At 45.1% G+C, this 23,610-nt stretch overlaps 1 protein-coding gene, 2 long non-coding RNA genes and 1 other non-coding gene across 11 annotated transcripts; 2 read left to right on the top strand and 2 right to left on the bottom strand.

The window, feature by feature from the left end:
* Positions 1–623: 623 nt before the first annotated feature.
* LOC118399302 (class I histocompatibility antigen, F10 alpha chain) lies at positions 624–22,558 on the top strand. Its single transcript, XM_052507605.1, has 4 exons — positions 624–789; positions 4,396–4,656; positions 21,623–21,901; positions 22,209–22,558. The coding sequence occupies exons 1-4, from the start codon at positions 732–734 to the stop codon at positions 22,541–22,543; spliced, it is 933 nt and encodes a 310-aa protein (XP_052363565.1). The 5' UTR covers positions 624–731; the 3' UTR covers positions 22,544–22,558.
* LOC127923601 (uncharacterized) lies at positions 8,160–13,915 on the top strand. 8 transcript variants are annotated; one of them, XR_008114807.1, is made up of 4 exons: positions 8,160–10,020; positions 10,064–10,149; positions 10,236–10,278; positions 10,322–13,915. It is a non-coding gene; the product is annotated as an uncharacterized LOC127923601 (long non-coding RNA). The 8 variants fall into 8 exon arrangements; XR_008114806.1 differs by having other exon boundaries at positions 10,408–13,915; XR_008114802.1 differs by having other exon boundaries at positions 10,236–13,915.
* trnaa-ugc (transfer RNA alanine (anticodon UGC)) lies at positions 14,296–14,369 on the bottom strand. Its single transcript has one exon. It is a non-coding gene; the product is annotated as a tRNA-Ala (tRNA).
* Positions 18,799–19,384, bottom strand: LOC127923602 (uncharacterized). The gene is made up of 3 exons (XR_008114810.1): positions 19,325–19,384; positions 19,187–19,278; positions 18,799–19,140 (listed from the first exon to the last, which is right to left on the bottom strand). It is a non-coding gene; the product is annotated as an uncharacterized LOC127923602 (long non-coding RNA).
* Positions 22,559–23,610: the final 1,052 nt, after the last annotated feature.

Genomic DNA, 23,610 nt, shown 5'->3' on the forward strand with positions numbered 1-23,610 from the left:
ATATGGACTTGCCCCCCCCACCACCACCACCACACACACATACACACACACACCTTGCCACAACACAACTGATTGGCTTAAACACATTAAGAAGGTAAGAAATTCCACAAATTAACTTTTAACAAGGCACACCTGTTAATTGAAATGCATTCCAGGTGACAACCTCATGAAGATGGCTGAGGGATTGCCGAGAATGTGCAAAGCTGTCATCAATGCAAAGGGTGGCTACTTTGAAGAACCTCAATTATAAAATATATTTTTGATTTGTTTAACACTTGTTTGGTTACTACATGATTCCATATGTGTTATTTCATAGTGTTGATGTCTACACTATTATTCTACAATGTAAAAACTAGTAAAATAAAGAAAAAGCCTTGAATGAGTAGGCTTCTAAACTTTTGACCGGTAGTGTACATTATCTTGAGTTGCAGTAAACCATCAAAGTTAATCGTAAAAATATATAGACCCCCAGCCCCAGGCCCAATGAGAGCACTATTTTTGGCTGAATGGTTTACTGACAACACACAACTTACTTTCAGTTTCGTAAGTGAACCTTTGCTGCTCAGTTCCAACCGGATTCTAATGACGCTTGAGCTGGCTAAAATATCATTGGCTTAAAAAACGATATACAAGCGCATTATAAATTGGTGCGAAAAAAAAAACGTCACCACAGTCGTTCCTTACTACTGAAGTGGGTAACGCAGTGAGAGAATCTGAATATAATCGTCAACATGAAGGGTTTTGTCTTGCTGGTGCTGGGAATAGGCCTTCTTCATATAGCATCTGCTGGTCAGTATAAAGTTATTTTCGATTTTACGTAAATATATTTCGTTTATGTAGGTAATTTATTTAAGGACTATCGTTATGCTGATATTAATTATACTGGATTTGAGCAATGAAGTCTTGTATATACTTCCTCAGAGCCAGATGAACTCGTAGATATCATTTTTATGTCTGCATGCAGTTTGAAGGACGTTGCTAACTAGCGTTAGTTAGCGCAATGAGTGGAAGTCTAAGCCTACAGATAGTCATTGCGCTAACTAACGCTAGTTAGCTCGCAAAACTACCTTCATTCTAACTTCATTCGTACGTAGGTCTACGTTCTTTATTCCGATACAAAAAAATATGATTGATGGATTTATGCAATATGGTAATTATAAATAAAATAAAATGTAGATCTGTAGGAGTATTGGATATTCAAAATCACATTTGGGGCTGCCACCAACATTTTTTTTTTGAACCTTTATTTAACTTGGCAAGTTAGTTAAGAACAAAACTCATATTTAAAATGACGACATACCCCGGTAAAACCCTCCCCTAAGGAAGCTGGCATAATTGTTCTCCTGCCTGTGGGAATCCCAGCAAATTGTGATACTAGCGGGGTTCGAACCATGCACTGCAGTGCCTTATGCCGCTGCGCCACTCGAGCTTCTTTGTTGAATAGTGTTGAATTTACGGGAATGGAAAAACCTGAAGATTTGCTGTCAATTAAGTTACATGACTCCCTTTCCTGCCTAGTAATACCTCTTATATGACTGTTCCCACACCTAACTGATCAGATGATAGTGGGTTGGTACTCGAGAAAGTGTTCACCTGAATTAAATCACGTTTTACATTAACTCGTAATAAGCATATAAGGGGTGCAATCGTGGCTTGGGAATGTGTACTGTAATTCCAATCTTTTTAAGTTACAGTATGTTAAGTTTCAGTTCCAATCTTTTTGTGATGAAGGTGAAGATGTAGGATATTAAGAAAGTACATCAATTTGGCCTGCAAGGAAAATAAGTTTTGCAGTAACATCCTCAAGGTGGCAGTATAATACCAGAAACAAAGTTACTCTACTGTCTCTTATAGAAGCAAGCATCCCTTTGCCTATCTTGAAAAATGTGTCAAATTCACTGAATACAACAGTTGTAGACTTTACTGTGAAATGCTTAGTAAGAGCCCTTTCCCAACGATGCAGAGTTGGATTCAAATAATAATAAAAGTTAGATAAGAACATTTTAAATAATAACACAAGAGGAATTAAATGCACAATAATGAGTCTATATACAGGGAGTAGTTACCATGTCGATGTATAGAGAGAGGTACGAGGTAGTTGAGGTAGATATGTACATATAGGCAGGGTAAAGTGACTAGGCATCAGGATAGATAATATATATATATATATATATATATATATTTAAATAGTAGCGTTGGCATATATGATGAACATGAAAGTGGGTGGTTGTGTGTTGAAGGTACAAGACAGTTAACCCACTGTTCCTAGGACATCGTTGTAAATAAGAATTTGTTCTTAACTGACTTGCCTAGTAAAATGTAATTGGTCAGACCTGGGCAGAAAATTGTTCTATTTTGTAGTTTATTTGAAAACGTTTAAAATACTCAAGGTTGTCAATTATACTTTATATAGTTTCAACTAAAAGGTAACTATTTTCATAGATATTCAAATACATGTCTCAGGAAAAAAGAATATTTGATAGTATTTTGAATACCTCTCAGAAAACTATTTGAATATATGCAAGTTATTTGAAAAAATATATATATTTATTTGGTGTGTGTGTGTGTGTGTGTGGCGTCAGTATGTCTGTGTGTTATGTGTGTGCATAAGTAATGTATGTGCGTGTGTGTTGGTTTGTGTGAGCGTGTGTGGGTGGATAGAGACTTGTGAGTGTGCATAGAGTAAGTGCAAGATAGGTTCAATGCAGATAGTCCAGGTAAGGATTTGAAGCTCTCTCAGAGCCTGTTGGTCAGAGAACCGATGCTCCTGTACTGCTTGCTGGTCTGTAGCGGAGAGAACATTCTATGGCTTAGGTGGCTGAAGTCTTTTCGGGCCTTCCACTGACATCTGTGATGTACGGAGACACGGGACGATAGTAATTTAAGGTTCCTTGGAGTTTCTGGAGAACAGGGATAATGGTGGTCAGCTTGAAATATGTTGGGATTACAGACTGGGACAAGGAGAAGTTGAAAATGTCTGCGAAGACCCTTGCCAGTTAGTCTGCGCATGCTCTGAGAATGTGCCCTGGTATTCCGTCTGGCCCAGCAGCCTTCAATCAAACAATCAAATGTATTTATAAAGCCCTTCTTACATCAGCTGATGTCACAAAGTGCTGTACATAAACTCAGCCTAAAACCCCAAACAGCAAGCAATGCAGGTGTAGAAGCACGGTGGCTAGGAAAAACTCCCTAGAAAGGCCAGAACCTAGGAAGAAACCTAGAGAGGAACCAGACTATGAGTGGTGGCCAGTCCTCTTCCAGGTGAAGATTATAACAGAACATGGCCAAGAAATAATAATAATCACAGTGGTTGTCGAGGGTGCAACAGGAGTAAATGTCAGTTGGCTTTTCAGAGAGAGAGAGAGAGAGAGAGAGAGAGAGAGAGAGAGAGAGAGAGAGAGAGAGAGAGAGAGAGAGAGAGAGAGAGAGAGAGAGAGAGAGAGAGAGAGAGAGAGAGAGAGAGAGAGAGAGAGAGAGAGAGAGAGAGAGAGAGAGAGAGAGAGAGAGAGAGAGAGAGAGAGAGAGAGAGAGAGAGAGAGAGAGAGAGAGAGAGAGAGAGAGAGAGAGAGAGAGAGAGAGAGAGAGAGAGAGAGAGAGAGAGAGAGAGAGAGAGAGAGAGAGAGAGAGAGAGAGAGAGAGAGAGAGAGAGAGAGAGAGAGAGAGAGAGAGAGAGAGAGAGAGAGAGAGAGAGAGAGAGAGAGAGAGAGAGAGAGATCTATTTTGATCCCGTATTAGATTTAGCGGAGTCTGCACTGAATCAAATAGTATAGATCACTTGGTAGTTCCTATCTGGGGATGAATACAGTATAAGGTTGAATGTAAATGTGCTAAAAAGTAGTGCCATCTTATCTATTAGTCTTACAGTGATAGTGGTCTTGGGCCTGAGTTATTATCAGTGTAAGTCTGACACATTCGTTCCAAACATGAACACACATACTGTACATTTGGAAGGGATACCGTGCTTTCATTTGAGTATATCACAGGTAATGAATTCACAGAAATATCTGCTGTGAATGTCACATTGTTCCATTTCAGAATACTTTTCTTAATGTTCAGTGTCTCCATCTATATATCAGACACTGATTCCAGATAATTATCTTGATAAAACGTTGTTGTCTGACACACAGCACGTGTAATATCTTGGTGTTACATGGTGTCTTAGCAACTTTCCTTTTAAAAATGTCATCCTGCAGTATAACAAAAACACCTATTTTGGTAAAAAAGTAAAAGTGTTCAAAGTAATATGTAATAAACAACCAGTTTATTTAACAGTAGTGTGGAGGAAACTAAAATTGTGAATATAGAGAAAATGTAAACCCCAGTTTTGCGTATATGGCTTTGAAAAATGATTGTCTGTTCAGAATTCAACATTAACATTTACTTTCTTTCCTCTAGTGACTCACTCCCTGAAGTATTTCTACACCGCATCTTCTGAAGTTCCCAACTTCCCAGAGTTCGTGGTTGTGGGGATGGTGGATGGTGTTCAGATGGTTCACTATGACAGCAACAGCCAGAGAACAGTGCCCAAACAGGACTGGTTAAACAAGGCAGTAGACCCACAGTACTGGGAGATGAACACTGGGACTTTCAAGGGTTCCCAGCAGACTTTCAAAGCCAACATCGATATTGTAAAGCAGCGTTTTAACCAAAGTGGAGGTAAATCTTTCATCTTTACTTCATCTGATCAGTTGCACTTGTGTTTGTGCTTCTAAACGATCAAAACGGGCACTTCCTTATTCTAGGAGACAAGAATTACACAGGATTAGAGAAGTGATCGCTAAAGTTACAGATCTAGAATATCAGGGATGTACAGATCCGCTCCTCTCGTCCTGTTTCTGTTTTCTCCACACACTTACCACACAGCATCATTTGCTGATATCAGTATTTCAAAGCATCTAGCATGGTCTCCTTTGTTTCTCTGCTTATGTGTACTGTATGTATGGTCCCAATTCTTTCCCACAGCATTCATTTTATTACTACTGTGTACTGTTTTAAGTGTGTGAGGTACAGAGGACAATGACCATGCCACTACTGTAAATGGCATCGAACTATAAGCATGCCATCTTTATGCTTGTATGGCATTGGTAAGGTCACTCTCCAATCACCTGAGTGGCAGGTTGGTGAATGTCAGATCTCAATGTGATTTCTCTTTGAGATACTTGTGTAGGTTTAATTTGTCAGTCATTACTTCAGCGAATCCCTCTAGTCTGATCTGTGGGGCTTCATTGTGTGTGTGTGTGTGTGTGTGTGTGTGTGTGTGTGTGTGTGTGTGTGTGTGTGTGTGTGTGTGTGTGTGTGTGTGTGTGTGTGTGTGTGTGTGTGTGTGTGTGTGTGTGTGTGTGTGTGTACCCAGCTGTGTCCCCCACAGTAGAGCTGTAGTCTCCTCAGCCTCCCTGAGAGTCTCTCTGATCTGATGGGACTGTAGAGCTGTAGTCTCCTCAGCCTCCCTGAGTGTCTCTCTGATCTGATGGGACTGTAGAGCTGTAGTCTCCTCAGCCTCCTGAGTGTCGCTCTGATCTGATGGGACTGTAGAGCTGTAGTCTCCTCAGCCTCCCTGAGTGTCGCTCTGATCTGATGGGACTGTAGAGCTGTAGTCTCCTCAGCCTCCCTGAGTGTCTCTCTGATCTGATGGGACTGTAGAGCTGTAGTCTCCTCAGCCTCCCTGAGAGTCTCTCTGATCTGATGGGACTGTAGAGCTGTAGTCTCCTCAGCCTCCCTGAGTGTCTCTCTGATCTGATGGGACTGTAGAGCTGTAGTCTCCTCAGCCTCCCTGAGAGTCTCTCTGATCTGATGGGACTGTAGAGCTGTAGTCTCCTCAGCCTCCCTGAGTGTCTCTCTGATCTGATGGGACTGTAGAGCTGTAGTCTCCTCAGCCTCCTGAGTGTCGCTCTGATCTGATGGGACTGTAGAGCTGTAGTCTCCTCAGCCTCCCTGAGTGTCGCTCTGATCTGATGGGACTGTAGAGCTGTAGTCTCCTCAGCCTCCCTGAGTGTCTCTCTGATCTGATGGGACTGTAGAGCTGTAGTCTCCTCAGCCTCCCTGAGAGTCTCTCTGATCTGATGGGACTGTAGAGCTGTAGTCTCCTCAGCCTCCCTGAGTGTCTCTCTGATCTGATGGGACTGTAGAGCTGTAGTCTCCTCAGCCTCCTGAGTGTCTCTCTGATCTGATGGGACTGTAGAGCTGTAGTCTCCTCAGCCTCCCTGAGTGTCTCTCTGATCTGATGGGACTGTAGAGCTGTAGTCTCCTCAGCCTCCTGAGAGTCTCTCTGATCTGATGGGACTGTAGAGCTGTAGTCTCCTCAGCCTCCCTGAGTGTCTCTCTGATCTGATGGGACTGTAGAGCTGTAGTCTCCTCAGCCTCCCTGAGTGTCTCTCTGATCTGATGGGACTGTAGAGCTGTAGTCTCCTCAGCCTCCCTGAGTGTCTCTCTGATCTGATGGGACTGTAGAGCTGTAGTCTCCTCAGCCTCCCTGAGAGTCTCTCTGATCTGATGGGACTGTAGAGCTGTAGTCTCCTCAGCCTCCCTGAGTGTCGCTCTGATCTGATGGGACTGTAGAGCTGTAGTCTCCTCAGCCTCCCTGAGTGTCTCTCTGATCTGATGGGACTGTAGAGCTGTAGTCTCCTCAGCCTCCCGAGTGTCGCTCTGATCTGATGGGACTGTAGAGCTGTAGTCTCCTCAGCCTCCCCGAGTGTCGCTCTGATCTGATGGGACTGTAGAGCTGTAGTCTCCTCAGCCTCCCTGAGTGTCTCTCTGATCTGATGGGACTGTAGAGCTGTAGTCTCCTCAGCCTCCCGAGAGTCTCTCTGATCTGATGGGACTGTAGAGCTGTAGTCTCCTCAGCCTCCCGAGTGTCTCTCTGATCTGATGGGACTGTAGAGCTGTAGTCTCCTCAGCCTCCCTGAGAGTCTCTCTGATCTGATGGGACTGTAGAGCTGTAGTCTCCTCAGCCTCCCTGAGTGTCTCTCTGATCTGATGGGACTGTAGAGCTGTAGTCTCCTCAGCCTCCCTGAGAGTCTCTCTGATCTGATGGGACTGTAGAGCTGTAGTCTCCTCAGCCTCCTGAGTGTCTCTCTGATCTGATGGGACTGTAGAGCTGTAGTCTCCTCAGCCTCCCTGAGAGTCTCTCTGATCTGATGGGACTGTAGAGCTGTAGTCTCCTCAGCCTCCCTGAGTGTCGCTCTGATCTGATGGGACTGTAGAGCTGTAGTCTCCTCAGCCTCCCTGAGTGTCTCTCTGATCTGATGGGACTGTAGAGCTGTAGTCTCCTCAGCCTCCCTGAGAGTCTCTCTGATCTGATGGGACTGTAGAGCTGTAGTCTCCTCAGCCTCCCTGAGTGTCTCTCTGATCTGATGGGACTGTAGAGCTGTAGTCTCCTCAGCCTCCCTGAGAGTCTCTCTGATCTGATGGGACTGTAGAGCTGTAGTCTCCTCAGCCTCCCTGAGTGTCTCTCTGATCTGATGGGACTGTAGAGCTGTAGTCTCCTCAGCCTCCCTGAGAGTCTCTCTGATCTGATGGGACTGTAGAGCTGTAGTCTCCTCAGCCTCCCTGAGTGTCTCTCTGATCTGATGGGACTGTAGAGCTGTAGTCTCCTCAGCCTCCCTGAGAGTCTCTCTGATCTGATGGGACTGTAGAGCTGTAGTCTCCTCAGCCTCCCTGAGTGTCGCTCTGATCTGATGGGACTGTAGAGCTGTAGTCTCCTCAGCCTCCCTGAGAGTCTCTCTGATCTGATGGGACTGTAGAGCTGTAGTCTCCTCAGCCTCTCTGAGTGTCTCTGATCTGATGGGACTGTAGAGCTGTAGTCTCCTCAGCCTCCTGAGTGTCTCTGATCTGATGGGACTGTAGAGCTGTAGTCTCCTCAGCCTCCCTGAGTGTCGCTCTGATCTGATGGGACTGTAGAGCTGTAGTCTCCTCAGCCTCCCTGAGTGTCGCTCTGATCTGATGGGACTGTAGAGCTGTAGTCTCCTCAGCCTCCCTGAGAGTCTCTCTGATCTGATGGGACTGTAGAGCTGTAGTCTCCTCAGCCTCCCTGAGTGTCTCTCTGATCTGATGGGACTGTAGAGCTGTAGTCTCCTCAGCCTCCCTGAGTGTCTCTGATCTGATGGGACTGTAGAGCTGTAGTCTCCTCAGCCTCCTGAGTGTCTCTCTGATCTGATGGGACTGTAGAGAGATGCAGAGGAGCAGAACATGGTGATGATGATGGTGATAGTGATGATGATGGTGATAGTGATGATGATGGTGATAGTGATGATGATATTGATAGTGATAGTGATGATGATAGTGGTGATGTGTGTTTAGTCTTCTCTGCTCTAATGGACCAAAGCTCCCAGTGACTCCCTGTGGACTCTGCTGCTGGAGCTGATCAGGACTCTCACAGGAAGGAACTCTACTAGGGCTGACCCCATTTAGTCGACTGGTTGATTGTTTGGTCGCTAGGCTGTTGGTCGACTGAGATTTCTTTAGTGGAACAGTTGCAAATTGTTCGTTTTTTTGCACGGTGCACACGCCATCTGTCTGATTTGCTCTTATCTCCGTAGACTAATCCATTAAGGAGATGATGCCACAGTCCTTCAAATACATGCTACTGAAATTGGATATGTTTCTATTATATAAGAATAACGGTGCAACACTAATAAAAATTATATTATTTCATATCAAATGCGCTTTCACCCACGTTGGTAGTTGTCGCTGTCCGCGGTCCTGAAAGATGATCTACAATGCGCCATTGAATTGGCGCCTTTCCTATATGTTGCTATGTGCATAATAGGAAGTTAACCAGCGTATTGGTTTTGAGAACAATGTGGCGGAGGCAGCATAGAAGTGAGGAGACGTGGAAACAGCCCTTGCCTTAATTGTGAAAGAAAGGTGAGGAGAGAGGAAACCCCAATTTAATAAGGTCCGTAATCAACAGCCCAACTGTTAAACGTTCCTGACTTTGTAAATCATCCATATATATCTCCAGAAATAAGACAGATCCTGCTTGTGTTGCCTGGTTGAGTGTTTAATAGCCTACTGATTCCAAGCGTTGTGCAACTGCAACATGTCGGATAAAACGGTTTCACAAATGAGGATGTTTTTAATATTTGCTATGCTGTAATAAAGGCATTACTATTTATTTTTCGTTAGAAAAGACTGGTATTACTTATACTTGATTTAGTGTTGCTTACTCCGTTTCAAATGGGCAGAAAAATTATATTGTAATCTAACAGCACCTGTTTTGTCGCACAATATGCACGCAGCTCTCACGCCGACACCCTCCTTTATCTTGATCTCCTTCTCACTGTTATTATTAAAGTTATTATTGTGATCATCATTATAATAAGTCATGTTGTTATCATTAGTAGGCTTCGTAGAGTAGTAGCCTTGTATAACCAGCATTGAGCTGAAGGCTTAAGAGCGCGTCCTGTTAATACCGTAACTTACTTACTGGCCAGTATTTCAATATATACATTACTGTATCAATCGATCAATCATTTGTTCATGTCTTCACACAGACCAGTCATTCATGCGTTGAAATGCAATCAAGCGTTTTAGTTTTAAAACTAAATAAGAAAGGGAGAATTTAATAATTAGCCTAAACAGTAAATAAACCACAATCCAGGAATGCATGCAGCTGTTTTTGGTCTTTGCTATTGTAGTGGTGATTCCCTATGATCAGCCTCTGACACAGGAGTGAGCTGTACAAAACACATCCACAAGAATCAGCGGGATGATCTGCAGGACCAGAGGTTGCTAGCACTTAGCCCCATCTCAGCCTATAACAAGGTCAGCTCTGTAGTCGCTTAGCCCCATCTCAGCCTATAACAAGTACAGCTCTGTAGTCACTTAGCCCCATCTCAGCCTATAACAAGTACAGCTCTGTAGTCACTTAGCCCCATCTCAGCCTATAACAAGGTCAGCTCTGTAGTCACTTAGCCCCATCTCAGCCTATAACAAGTACAGCTCTGTAGTCACTTAGCCCCATCTCAGCCTATAACAAGTACAGCTCTGTAGTCACTTAGCCCCATCTCAGCCTATAACAAGGTCAGCTCTGTAGTCACTTATCCCCATCTCAGCCTATAACAAGTACAGCTCTGTAGTCACTTAGCCCCATCTCAGCCTATAACAAGTACAGCTCTGTAGTCACTTAGCCCCATCTCAGCCTATAACAAGGTCAGCTCTGTAGTCACTTATCCCCATCTCAGCCTATAACAAGTACAGCTCTGTAGTCACTTAGCCCCATCTCAGCCTACAACAAGTACAGCTCTGTAGTCACTTAGCCCCATCTCAGCCTATAACAAGGTCAGCTCTGTAGTCACTTATCCCCATCTCAGCCTATAACAAGTACAGCTCTGTAGTCACTTAGCCCCATCTCAGCCTACAACAAGTACAGCTCTGTAGTGACTTAGCCCCATCTCAGCCTATAACAAGTACAGCTCTGTAGTCACTTAGCCCCATCTCAGCCTATAACAAGCACAGCTCTGTAGTCTCTTAGCCCCATCTCAGCCTATAACAAGGTCAGCTCTGTAGTCTCTTAGCCCCATCTCAGCCTATAACAAGGTCAGCTCTGAAGTCGTCCAAGGCAGCATCCTGTAGCATGGAGCGTGTCGGTCCTGCATGTCTCATGTAGATGGGGTGGGCAGTAACAGCAGGGCAGCCAATCTTTCCCGGGTTGTCACCACCTTCTCCAAAGGGACCGCCAGAGACCCACACCAATCGGGTCCCAGCGGTGTGGGGTCCATCTACAACACTGTCGTCATCAGTGGGGGCAATGGCCTGTGGAGCATCGCTGCCAATCAGCAACTCTACGCCGGCCCCAATACGACCCTGCTGTACATAGTCAGACAACATACACGCATGCCCCTGTTTCACACAGTCCACAATTTTGAGTCTTTTTTTTCATTATACATCTGTCAATATCTTAAATGTTCTGCGGATATCTTCAGTAAACATCTTCTCAGAGCAGTTGTTCTGGGAGAGAACGTTGTTCTCCACGTCCTTTACAGTCCGTCTTCATCTCACGCAGCCCATTCAGCAGAATGTTTATTCAACGTTCAGTGTTAAGTGTTAAGATAATACAGAGCCCAATACTCTGTTCTAATGCTCAGAAATGAAGTGTTGACATATCGGAGAGCATTTCCCTATGAAACACTGGCTCCACTTCCTATTCCACAGCTACAATTGACGAAACCGTGTTCAACTCGCACCGCGCAGCACAAGAGTGAAGATCACGTACCAATGTCCTTTTGGTGAGCGACGGCGCGGAGGATTTGGCTCCTGGATTCTTCTCGTTTCTCCGGGAAATGTTTGCCACGACCCTTGTTGGTTGTCGTAGGCACAGCAGGAGTGATTCCAATAATCTGACGTGCTGCATGCAAAGATCCATTAGTCCAGTTTACAACGAGAGTTAAGTTCTTACTGTTGTAGTGGCGATTCCCTATGATCAGCCTCTGACACAGGAGAGAGCTGTACACAACGCGTCCACGAGAATCAGCTTTCCCAAACGTTACTCTTTTAGGGTGAAGTTCCTATTTATTGCTCATATCTAATATAAGTAGCTCTAATACACATGTTCCTGTAGAAAAGGTGCAGAGAGATGCTTCTTTCAGCTGTCTGTGATACGGTAACAACTGTATGTCGTCTACTCTCTCCTGTACTAACCCTTCCTGGTCACCTGTCCTAGCTATACACATGTGACCAGTGACCCATGACCCCAACATATAGTCCCCTCTATTGTACAAAACAGGTTAAAATAGCCCTTGACAGACAACATACACACAACACATAAACAGGACAAAACGGCTCCTACAGCTGTAATAAAGGCTTTATATTTATATATATTAGACTCTCTGGTACACTTATCACTTATTTAGTGTTGTTTACACTGTTCCACACGGTCAGAAAACATGATATTGTAATGTAACAGCACCTGTTTGTCACCCGTCACACAGACCCTCCTTTTATGTGATCTCCAGTAGTTTCCCCCATCTGACTTCCCGTTTCCCTCCTGAGCAACCAGTAAACATTCCCCGTTTCCAGTTTATTTTTTCCCGTCCTCCGCATCCTTTTAGTTGTGTTGCGGTGTTGGGTGTTTGTTCTAACCAGTGTGTTGATGTGATTATGAAAGGCTATAGATCCGGCCCTATTGGTCACGTGCATGCGATGCGTACACGCGTCACGTGAAGAGAGCGAGGGTTGAGGAACAGGGAATGTTTTTCCTAAACAAATTAGGGATTTCGGTTTCAACTTCTCCGAGTCCGAGAAACAAGTTAGAAACTACACGGCTGTAATTGTGTAGCAGCTTCAGCGCGGACAACGACGATAAACGCTTGCTGTGGTGCCTGTTCGCTGCAGCAGGGAGGAGAGAGCGACAACGTGCGCCAGTCACAGGCACTCGCTGTCATTTTTAACACAGCGTAGACCTCCTGAGTCATTTGTTTGTCAAACAGTATTTCATCAAACAGTCTATATATAGAAAAATACACGTTTTGACAAAGAACAGACGACTCTCGTCGACCAAGATTTTGTTTTGTCAGGAGGCAGTCCTACTCTACACACTCACACACACCCACCCACACACTCAGGATCTGGGGATAACACACACAGACTTTATTGCTCCAGTAGACTCACGTTATTGAGAGATCATCTTCCTCATGTGAGTCTCTCCATCTCTCTCCTGTTGTTCCTGACTGAAAAGAGGATCCTCTCTCACTTCCTCTATTTATCTCTGACATCATCACTAGAGGACAGTCTCCATTTATCAACAGGGTTTTATTCATTGACACACCTCACTGAAAACTACAGTGTTATATAACATCCATTAGTTAGAATAACACTACTGTACTGTACACGACGTGCATCTTCAACACAGTAGATAGAACCAAGCCAACATCAGCTGGTGTAGAATAGATCCACACTCTCCTGAGTCTCCTCATCAACTCTCTCTGTCTCCGTGGTGAAGGTGTGACATCATCACACTGTAGAGGTCTGAGCTGATCTGTTTTATTCCAGTCTGGTTGAACAACTAACACATGATGATAGAGATCCCACTGGCAGACTGAATCTGGAGGACAGATGGAGCCATTGATTTACTGTGTTGGTGTTTGTGTGTGTGTGTGTGTGTTATCCACACAGCCCAGCTGTGTGTGCCCCTCTACAGTGGTTCCTCGTTTAAAAGTAGCTTCATACTGCAGCACAGCTTGCAGGGTGCTGGGGTACGGTACAGCATGTCACAGTGCTTGACGTCAGAGTATTCTGCTGTCACCCGTTGTTGCCGTTAATGCTCGTTGAAACGTCCAGCGTGCGTCTTTGAAACCTCCAGCGGGCGTCTTTGAAACCTCCAGCGTGCGTCTTTGAAACCTCCAGCGGGCATCTTTGAAACCTCCAGCGTGCGTCTTTGAAACGTCCAGCGTGCGTCTTTGAAACCTCCAGCGTGCGTCTTTGAAACCTCCAGCGTGCGTCTTTGAAACGTCCAGCGTGCGTCTTTGAAACCTCCAGCGTGCGTCTTTGAAACCTCCAGCGGGCATCTTTGAAACCACCAGTGGGCATCTTTGAGGGCGTCTTCATAAAGCTTTGCTTACTTTCCCAAGTAATCCTACAGAGGTCCATGCCTGCCAGACGTTTTGATCCCTATACCCTATCAGAGGTCCATGCAGGCCAGACGTTTTGATCCCTATACCCTATCAGAGGTCCATGCAGGCCAGACGTTTTGATTCCTATACCCTATCAGAGGTCCATGCAGGCCAGACGTTTTGATTCCTATACCCTATCAGAGGTCCATGCAGGCCAGACGTTTTGATTCCTATACCCTATCAGAGGTCCATGCAGGCCAGACGTTTTGATTCCTATACCCTATCAGAGGTCCATGCAGGCCAGACGTTTTGATTCCTATACCCTATCAGAGGTCCATGCAGGCCAGACGTTTTGATCCCTATACCCTATCTGAAAGAGCATAACAACGTAATGCATTTCCTTGACATGAAGCAAACCATAGCCTCAGCTACTACAGCACAGAAATACATCTTAAAACACACTATTCTGTTCTTTTGAAGAAAATAGTCTTAGTATCATGTTTAGTCTTTTATGATATTAATCTTAATGTAGGCCTACTGCTGGAGTGTAAGATACACATGTTTGGGTAAATCCAGGGACAGGTGGGTTCAAGGTTTTGATTGTATTGACGTGGAGCTGTAGGACTGTTTTACTGCAGCTGTCTGAACATAACTTACATACCCGCCTGAAGGCCTGCGTCAACATACTGGACCTCAATCAATCATTCATGGAGTTGTGCTCATCATCACCCCAGGTGGCACACATACTGGTCCCGCGTGGGAGTCAAACCCACAACCCTGGCGTTGCAAGCACCATGCTCTACCAACTGAGCTACACGGGACTGGACTAGCCTTTTAGTGACTTTGTTTTGTGGATGAAATGAAGAGAGAAGATTCATGTTAATGTCTCGTTTATGAGGATATTGCTACACCATCAAGTTGTTAAAAGAACTCCAGCACCGAGAAGAGAAAAGGAGCCGTGAATAACGGTAAATCAACCGGCAACATGTCGGCTAAACCAGGAACCAATTCAACTGTTATTAATCTTGGCTGTGCTAAAGACTTTAAAACCTTTTCTGTTAGAATAGACCAAATGGGATTGATTCTAATTTGTTAGTCGGTTATTCTTGTGTTTGTTGCATTTCCACGGTTAGAAATGCTCGGAGAACAGATGAATAACGCGCTCCGTAATGAGCAGGCAGAGCTTGCTCCTCCTACCCTCCTTGATCTCCGTCTTCACGTCATTATCATTAGTAGATAAACATCCATTAATACATCTCAAGTCCCTAAAAATAGAAATCAACTTGGCAAGAGACGTCCTGCTAATAGCCCATCGTGGGTGGAGGGATTGTTGCCTCTGCCTGTCTGAAGTGGACTTCCAGAGCTCACTGGTGTGCCTGGCATTGTGACTCCCATCTCGTTCCTCGCCCTCTTCAACGCCCCATTCTCCGTCAATGCCGCCTGGCTCTGGACCAATGCATCAGCTGTGGCCCGTGTCTCTGCCCTCCGAGAATGTTTCTCTCTCTCTGCTGGTCTGCCTTCGATGACTCGATCTCCGTCTTCAAAGTTTGAGTCTGATCCGTGTGCACCTTCATCAGAGGAGCGGAGTGGTACCGCCCTGAGCCCCCATCGATTACAGTGGGCTATGATAGAAACAGCAGGTCAATGATGAATTACAAGCGGCGATAAACACTCTCTACTCCTACACACAAATGCTGTGTACAGAAACACATTTTAAGAATCTAGCAAAACGCACCTCTTTCTTGGCAACCATGTGTTTTGGGGTGCGCCCGTTGTTCAGCCCTTTGTCCACTGATCTCCACGGGACGGTTGTCGGCATGGTTGTATGCTCTGCAAACACACGTTTCACGTTTTTTTAAGTGTACAATTATTGATTTTATTACACAGTATGCCTATACATTGATAGGCTATTTTCTTGTATAGAAAATGCACTGAAATCAAAATACCCTTTTAGTTTCAGTGATCCTCTCAGCCCGGCTCATTTTCAAGTCCTCTGGTGGTTACGGTCCTAAACCCTGGAACGGGTAGCACCACAGAAAGAAGCTGGCTCGCTGAAAACTATGTCCATTCGGTCTGTTCTCTTTGGTCGCAATGAAACAATTCTGAGGTAAACTGATGATTTTTGAATGGTAACTGTGTTAAGGGTGGAGTTTGTGGCGGGGTGAGGAGTACTGGAAAGGTGTGACTCTAGGTTACGATAGGCCATCAGTCTACAGCAGACCTCCCACTGTCCTCACTGGGATGATGCTGTAACACATAATGTAGCGTCACGACCAGGATCTCTATTCAGTGAAGTCAGACGATTTAGGCTTTCAGGAGGAATGGAAACGTTTCCAAAATACTATTAGACTTGGGGGGGATTACGGTCACGGGCAGTGCTATTCTCGCAAACTCTATCGTCAGACTCCTGTGTTACATCGTCCAGTTACAGCTTCTTCTGACAAAGTAGAAACAAAAAGAAAAGTGTTTTTTTTGAGTGTGCTCTCGTGGGACAGAGGAAGAGGAATTCTTACGCTGTTGTTTTTTAAAATTCAATCACTCTTCTTCTTCGTCCTCATCATTCAGTTCACTCAAATTCAATTGTAATACATTTTGTCTCTCCCGTTCAACAACTCCAAATGGCTTCTGCATGTGCTTCACAGGGATAACTTTGACATAACATGATATAGGTTCATGAAATAATCAACCCTCTACACACTCACCTGTCACCCTCAGGACCTGGGGGTCACACACACGTACAGCTCCAGTAGGCTGACACTAGAGCCTATTCCCCTGAGAGAGAATGAAAAAAAACGACCCGGCTCTACGTATTTGACTAGTTTGTGACTCACCGACTCTGCCCCACGGTTCGAGGGGAATAGGGGATAGCCGAGGGTAACGGGGGGGGGGGGAGTGTTGTAGAGAGTTTCCCTGAGAGGCCTGATCAGCTCCAGCAGCCGATCCCACAGGGAGTCACTGGGAGCAGTCCCAAGAGTTAACACACGGGAACTTGATTCACACACAGGAGAACATGACCACGGGGGTGAAACGTGGGAACGGTAGTGGTTCTGTAATGGACAGAAACAGAGGGAATGAATAATACACACATACCCAATGACTACAGCAGGGCACAAAGGCAGAGATACAGAATGTTACAGAATACAGCAGTAATGACTGTATAGATTGCGTATGCCACCTGCAGAGTATTACAGCACACAGTAAACTCACGAGGGGCAACATGCAATAGACAACAGTAGTAACTAACTATGAAGAACGATATACACACGTCACAACTCACCTCGGGCAGCACTCCAACCCATCCAGAGATATGAGGGAGTCCAGTTGTTGACGGGCAGAGACAGAGATGTTGCTCTCTGCCACTGCTTGAGGGAGACTGACAGTATTGTGTGACCTGCAGAGTCAAGAGGACGGGGAGATGTCCAGCCCCCTAGTAACCTCCCTAGCAACCTATCAGGGCTCAGGTCGGAGAGAGTTTGAGAGGCAGGTTTATGGGACCCTCTAGATCAGTGTTTCTCAGCTGGTTTTGCCTGCAGACCCAAATTTGACAGTGACAATTGAGTCGCGACCCAATATTATGTTGATGATTACCTTTTGTAATGTTGTGTTGCAGCTGCCTTCCTGGGAAAGCTTCACTTGTAAAATAGACTCTGTCTCAGTTATGGTTGTAAAGAAAGTCATTACACAGCCATGTTAACTAGGAAGACATTTATTATCAGTTCAGGAGAATGAGCCATTTTTTTTTGTAACAGTATTTTGATTGGAATTTCACAATTTTCACCCATATTAAGAGATACAACAACAGAGACAAAGTAACAAAAAAACAGCACTCACTTACACATATCTACACATATATATATATATATATATATATATATATATATATATACATACACACATACATATACATACACACATGCATATACACATATATACGCGTACACACATACATACCACACACATCCATACATACGTACACCATTTCCCTCTTCCCGCTCGGTGCTTCTCTCACCCCATCCCCATGATTGCGTCTCTCAATACATACATTTTAAACAAACTTACAAACAGAAATTAAACTAAACAAAAAAGCTCAGTTTAGAATGAGCCATTTAATTAGGAGGCCAGTTCAGGAGTGGGGTGTAATACATGATCAGACTCAGAACATCAAAACCAGTCCAATAATGTCAATGAACAGTAACACACATACCAGTGTTTAAAGTAGAGAAAACAACCATCATCAGGAATTCTTAATCCTCAATTACCATGGGAATAGTTTCACAAGCTTGAAATGTCTTTTTAAAGGTGTACGTTTTTAACCCGTTCAATGAAATGTCATATGAATGTCAGAGCTAATTAACCATAGTAATTAACATAGTGAACAATAACTAATTCACCTGTTTATTTATTGTGTGTGTGTGTGTGTGTGTGTGTGTGTGTGTGTGCTTGTGTGTCTGAGACCTATCGGTGGGGGGGTTTCTGCAGTTTGATAAGTTCACTGAAGTCTGAGGAGATGGCTCAGTTGGTAGAGCATGGCGCTTGTAACGCCAGGGTAGTGGGTTCGATTCCCGGGACCACCCATACGTAGAATGTATGCACACATCACTGTAAGTCGCTTTGGATAAAAGCGTCTGCTAAATGGCATATATATAAATGGCATATATATATATAGATGGTTGACAGGCCAACTTGGAGGTCATGCTGGCTGCCCAGTTTGTTTCTGCTTTTAGTTTTCAGCACGGCCATAGCAGAGGAGCCACTTTCACACAGACAGGTAGTGCTGAACGGCAGCATGACTCATGACAGGCGAGAGCAGGATACTCTCCCATTACGCTGCAGCAGAACTGTGGCGGTGTCATTTTCGGGAAGCGCATGCTCAGTCCGCCATCAAATGACAGCACCATCAGCAGATCCTTTTCGTTGCCTGGCAACGTGACGCTTCCCATCTCCACTCGAAAGTGGTTACCTGTCCAGTCATCTAGTCCCCTGGCCTCCTACGGGAAGTGGTGGCTCTCCTCCGGAAGTAGTCGCAAAACTCTCCCAGCAGCTTGACCAAGATGATGTTTAAGGGTTTTTCTTCAGTGTGACGCGGTGCGCTATGTTGATCGGATTCTGAATCTCTACATCAGCATTGGGAAACATGATTTGCCCAAACGGTAAGCTTCATCTTGAAGGATTCCACTTTGTCCCTCTGTTCAAATCGATTGCGCCCCCCCCTTGTATTGACACGTTGAGAGAATTCAGATGATCAGAAATAACCGCCAGCGACCTGCGCGAGCCGTTCCTCACAATGGAAATGTCCGAAGCTCATAAAAGCGACTCAACAGTTTACCCCTGGAGCGCCAGCGGACCCCAGCATGATAAAGCACCTGCTGGTGCTCGCTCTCCATATCCCTGCAGAAGGCCTGGAAACACCTGCTGGTGCTCGCTCTCCATATCCCTGCAGAAGGCCTGGAAACACCTGCTGGTGCTCGCTCTCCATATCCCTGCAGAAGGCCTGGAAACACCTGCTGGTGCTCGCTCTCCATATCCCTGCAGAAGGCCTGGAAACACCTGCTGGTGCTCGCTCTCCATATCCCTGCAGAAGGCCTGGAAACACCTGCTGGTGCTCGCTCCTCATATCCCTGCAGAAGGCCTGGAAACACCTGCTGGTGCTCGCTCTCCATATCCCTGCAGAAGGCCTGGAATCACCTGCTGGTGCTCGCTCTCCATATCCCTGCAGAAGGCCTGGAAACACCTGCTGGTGCTCGCTCCTCATATCCCTGCAGAAGGCCTGGAAACACCTGCTGGTGCTCGCTCTCCATATCCCTGCAGAAGGCCTGGAAACACCTGCTTAACCTGGAACTCTTTTGATATAGTTGACACACTTGATCACATTGTGGAGGGTGGTGTGGAGCTCAGGCACCATGTCCTTCGCCGCCAAAGCCTCCTGTGTAGGAAGCAGTGGTTAAACATCTCACTCGGTGCTCTCTCCACGATCCACTTTACTACCCCGGAGTGCTTTCCCGTCATGGCAGCTGCCCCATCAGTGGTCACACCGACGCACCCATCCCAGGCCAGTCCCAAAGAGCCCAGGTACACATCCACTGTGTTAAAGACAGCCTCTGGCCAGTCCCACAGAGCCCAGGTACATATCCACTGTGTTAAAGACAGCCTCTGCAGTGGTGGTGGTGGGCAAATCAGCAGTCCTCCAAGTTGTTATCCCAGACGTGTCTGACATAGACCATTAGAAAGGCATGGTTAGCCACATCTGTGGATTCATCCGGCTGCAGTGTCTGACATAGACCATTAGAATGGCATGGATAGCCACATCTGTGGATTCATCCGGCTGCAGTGCGTAATGGCCATTTGCACTGATGCTCTCTGATGTCTGCCGTGTTTTGTCCTCAGACACGTCCAGGATTCTCCTCCTCGCAGTGTCATTGGATAGGGGGTGTGGTTTGAAGTGTGTTGGCGGCTGACACTCCCACGGGTTCAGTGCACATATCAATCGCAGCAGGGAGAATGAGATCCTCTGCGCTGGTGTGGGGTTTTTGTTGCACTTAGCAATACGCTGGATGACAAGGTATGAAGGTGCAAAGTGCCTTTTCTTCTACCGTTCAGACGTTGTTCAATGAATCGTGTTCAAGGCCTCCGGATACTGACATTTCCTTTAAATAAAAAAAGTCAGCTGTCTTATCTTTGTGGCTTGTATCCTGGTGCCCAGATGCCTTTTCATGTTGGAGAGTTTCATGCTCTCATTAGCTAACAGCTGTTTGCATAGGATCCGCTGCGGTCTACACTCACCCTGACTGTCTTCTATATATGTAAAACCATATTTGATGAAGTCGGGGCGGCGTTCTCTTCTGACGGGGACCGGTGTTGTCTGCCTTGTTGGTTGACGTTGGAAGCAGCGGTAGATGAAGTGGAGAGCTGCGCGTTTTTAAATGTGACTCTGACAGCAAGCCGACATGATTTAAATGACAGCTGACTATCCACATGTGCAATGCCTGCAGAACACGTCTGCATAGTTATCTGTCAATCAGAAGATCTGTATTATCTGATTGGACGGGTCACATTTAAAACTAAACAATGTTGCAGAACAACGTTTTTATTGGATCAGTGTGTCAAATCAAATGTTTATTGGTTACATACACATTTAGCGGATGTTATTGGGCGTGTAGCGAAATGTGTGTGTGTGTGTCGAGAAATCGGAAATTTCTTTGGATCAGTGTGTGGGGCGAGAACGTTACTGTATTGGTCAGCGAGTGAGTGCGGCGTGAAAACCCCCCGAGTCTGAACGTAGCTAATCGTTTCACCACTGCAGACACACTGCATCTGTTAAGTCAGCAACAATAAGCGTGTGCAGCGGTATCCTGTCAAAATAAAAGTTTTGGTGCAGCGGTTACCTTTCAAAATAATGTTTTCTTATTTTATTATACTCTTGCATAATAAGTCTCGCGACTCTTAAATCCTCCCATGGGGGTCACGACCCCCAGTTGAGAACCACTGCTCTAGACTGTCAGGCTCGAGTCCTGGGGGGGATGGGTAGGGGAGTGTGCAGCTCCAGGTTGTGAGGTGCTGATAACAGTCACCAGCAGGGAATTAGTTCCAGTTAATCTTCCTCATGTGAGTCTCTCCATCTCGCTCTCCTGTTGTTCCTGACTGAACAGAGGATCCTCTCTCACTTCCTCTATTTATCTCTGACATCATCACTAGAGGACAGTCTTCATTTATCAACAGGGTTTTATTCATTGACACACCTCACTGAAAACTACAGTCTTATATAACATCCATTAGTTAGAATAACACTACTGTACTGAACACGACGTGCATCTTCAACACAGTAGATAGAACCAAGCCAACATCAGCTGGTGTAGAATAGATCCACACTCTCTGAGTCTCCTCATCAACTCTCTCTGTCTCCGTGGTGAAGGTGTGACATCATCATCACACTGTAGAGGTCTGAGCTGATCTGTTTTATTCCAGTCTGGTTGAACAACTAACACATGATGATAGAGATCCCACTGGAAGACTGAATCTGGAGGACAGATGGAGCGATGCACAGTGCTGATGACCCTCCGTCTCTCTTTCTCTTTCAGGAGTCCACATTTTACAGGTCATGTACGGCTGTACGTGGGATGATGACAGTGGAGTCACTGAGGGGCATAGGCAGTATGGATATGATGGGGAGGACTTCCTTGTGTACGACATGAAGACGTTCACTTGGATCGCTCCTAAACAGCAAGCTGAGATCACTCAGCGCAAGTGGAACAATAACCCTGCTGAAATGGCACAAAGAAAGAGCTACATCACGCAGGAGTGTGTTGAGTGGCTAAAGAAGTATGTGGACTTTGGGAAGAACACTCTGATGAGGACAGGTACACATTCACAAATGTTCCTTTTTCTTTGTCCTTGTAGTTACGCAACGCTTGAAACCTATTGTTTGATTTGTGAACTAAGTACAGCATGCTGGACCAATAAAGAAATATGTCTCGTTAATGATACAGAAGGCACCATATTGGTGTGACATTCATCCATACCACCATGGTACTTTTATCTTTACTGATTCTGTATATACAGAAATCCACTATAATTGATGGCATAATTTTTGATGTGTTTAGTTTGCTCTCATTTCAAAAATATCTCCCACTGAAATGTCTGAATTCTCTCTCTGTCTCTCTCCAGTCCGTCCCTCAGTGTCTCTGCTCCAGAAGACCCCCTCCTCTCCAGTGACCTGCCACGCGACAGGTTTCTACCCCAGTGGAGTCATGGTGTTCTGGCAGAAAGACGGACAAGAACAGCATGGAGATGTGGAGCATGGAGAGATCCTCCAGAACGATGACGGAACCTTCCAGAAAAGCACCCACCTGACAGTGATGCCTGAGGAGTGGAAGAACAACAAGTATCAGTGTGTGGTTCAACTCGCGGGTATCGAGGATGACATCACCAAGGTTCTGATTGAGTCTGAGATCCAGACCAACTTTGGAAAGACCAACAGGGGTAAGAGGGAGAAAGATTAAAATATACATTTTACCCAACCCTCCTATTGAATGTGCCCAATATTCTTCATTTCTAAGTTCACTCATCTGCTCAGTGGCACTACCTTTCTAACTGCTGTGGTGGCATTTGTCTGCTTTACCAAATGAGGAGAGTTACAAACTACACACCAGTCAGAGTTATACTTAAATGACATCTTTAAAAATAATAAGAGCTTTGCAATGGCCTTTTTGACTTTCAATGATGCGCCATCTCTAATGAACCATTGAAAAGTGACTACAGAAAATTACAAAGATCTTTTATAGCCAAGATACACTCTCTGACCTATCCATGACGAACCACAGATCTTAGAACTCTTCACAAAGGGACTTTTACTTGAGAAAGGAGTATCCCTTGGCCAGATAGCATTTGCCATACATTATCGCTCAGTTTGGTCTCTAAAACGAGGTTCATAATCTTGTTCCTGGTACTTCATAGCACAGAACCATTACCTCATGTTATCTGGAATGCTCTTTTAGGTTTTATCACCCAAAGACATCATAAATCTCCTCTGTCAGTGCTATCTCATAGAGGCCCATCTCAGTGGAACACACACAATACTCTATTCTGTCTAATGTTACAGCTATTATAATGTAATACACGCATTATAACATAATCTTACAAGCATTATAACATAATCTTGCAATTTTCCACGACACTGCATGTTTCTCCTTGGCCTCCTGACCTTTTATTGAAATCGACAGGGATGTTAGCTTAGAGTACATTTTCGACTAAAATGCACCATCTAGTACTAATGTCTGAATGCTCTGTTCTGATGATTACAGATGACCCAGCCCCAACATTGTCCTCATCATTGAGTGGTGGTAGCTCTCCTCCTGGTCGTCGAATTTGCTGTTTTGGGGTCAGTCGTTTGGAAGAAGAAGAGCAAGAAAGGTGAAAGAGGAGAGAAAGACCCCTTTATTTTCCTATGTAGACTACACTGTCACTCAGGTATTATCAGAAGTGTTTTAGTTATAGTTTGTAGTAGTAGTCAAGTCATAGTACTGGTTTACAATCAAGTGTTGTAGTTAATGATGGTAGAAGTATGTTT

The sequence above is a fragment of the Oncorhynchus keta genome, unplaced genomic scaffold (assembly GCF_023373465.1).
Source record: "Oncorhynchus keta strain PuntledgeMale-10-30-2019 unplaced genomic scaffold, Oket_V2 Un_contig_30164_pilon_pilon, whole genome shotgun sequence".
Classification (NCBI taxonomy): domain Eukaryota; kingdom Metazoa; phylum Chordata; class Actinopteri; order Salmoniformes; family Salmonidae; genus Oncorhynchus; species Oncorhynchus keta.

Coding starts and splice junctions, on each gene's coding strand:
- LOC118399302 (XM_052507605.1), top strand. CDS start 732: ATGAAGGGTTTTGTCTTGCTGGTGCTGGGAATAGGCCTTCTTCATATA. Junction 4,657..21,622: donor GCGTTTTAACCAAAGTGGAG/GTAAATCTTTCA, acceptor TTTCTCTTTCAG/GAGTCCACATTTTACAGGTC. Junction 21,902..22,208: donor GAACACTCTGATGAGGACAG/GTACACATTCAC, acceptor GTCTCTCTCCAG/TCCGTCCCTCAGTGTCTCTG.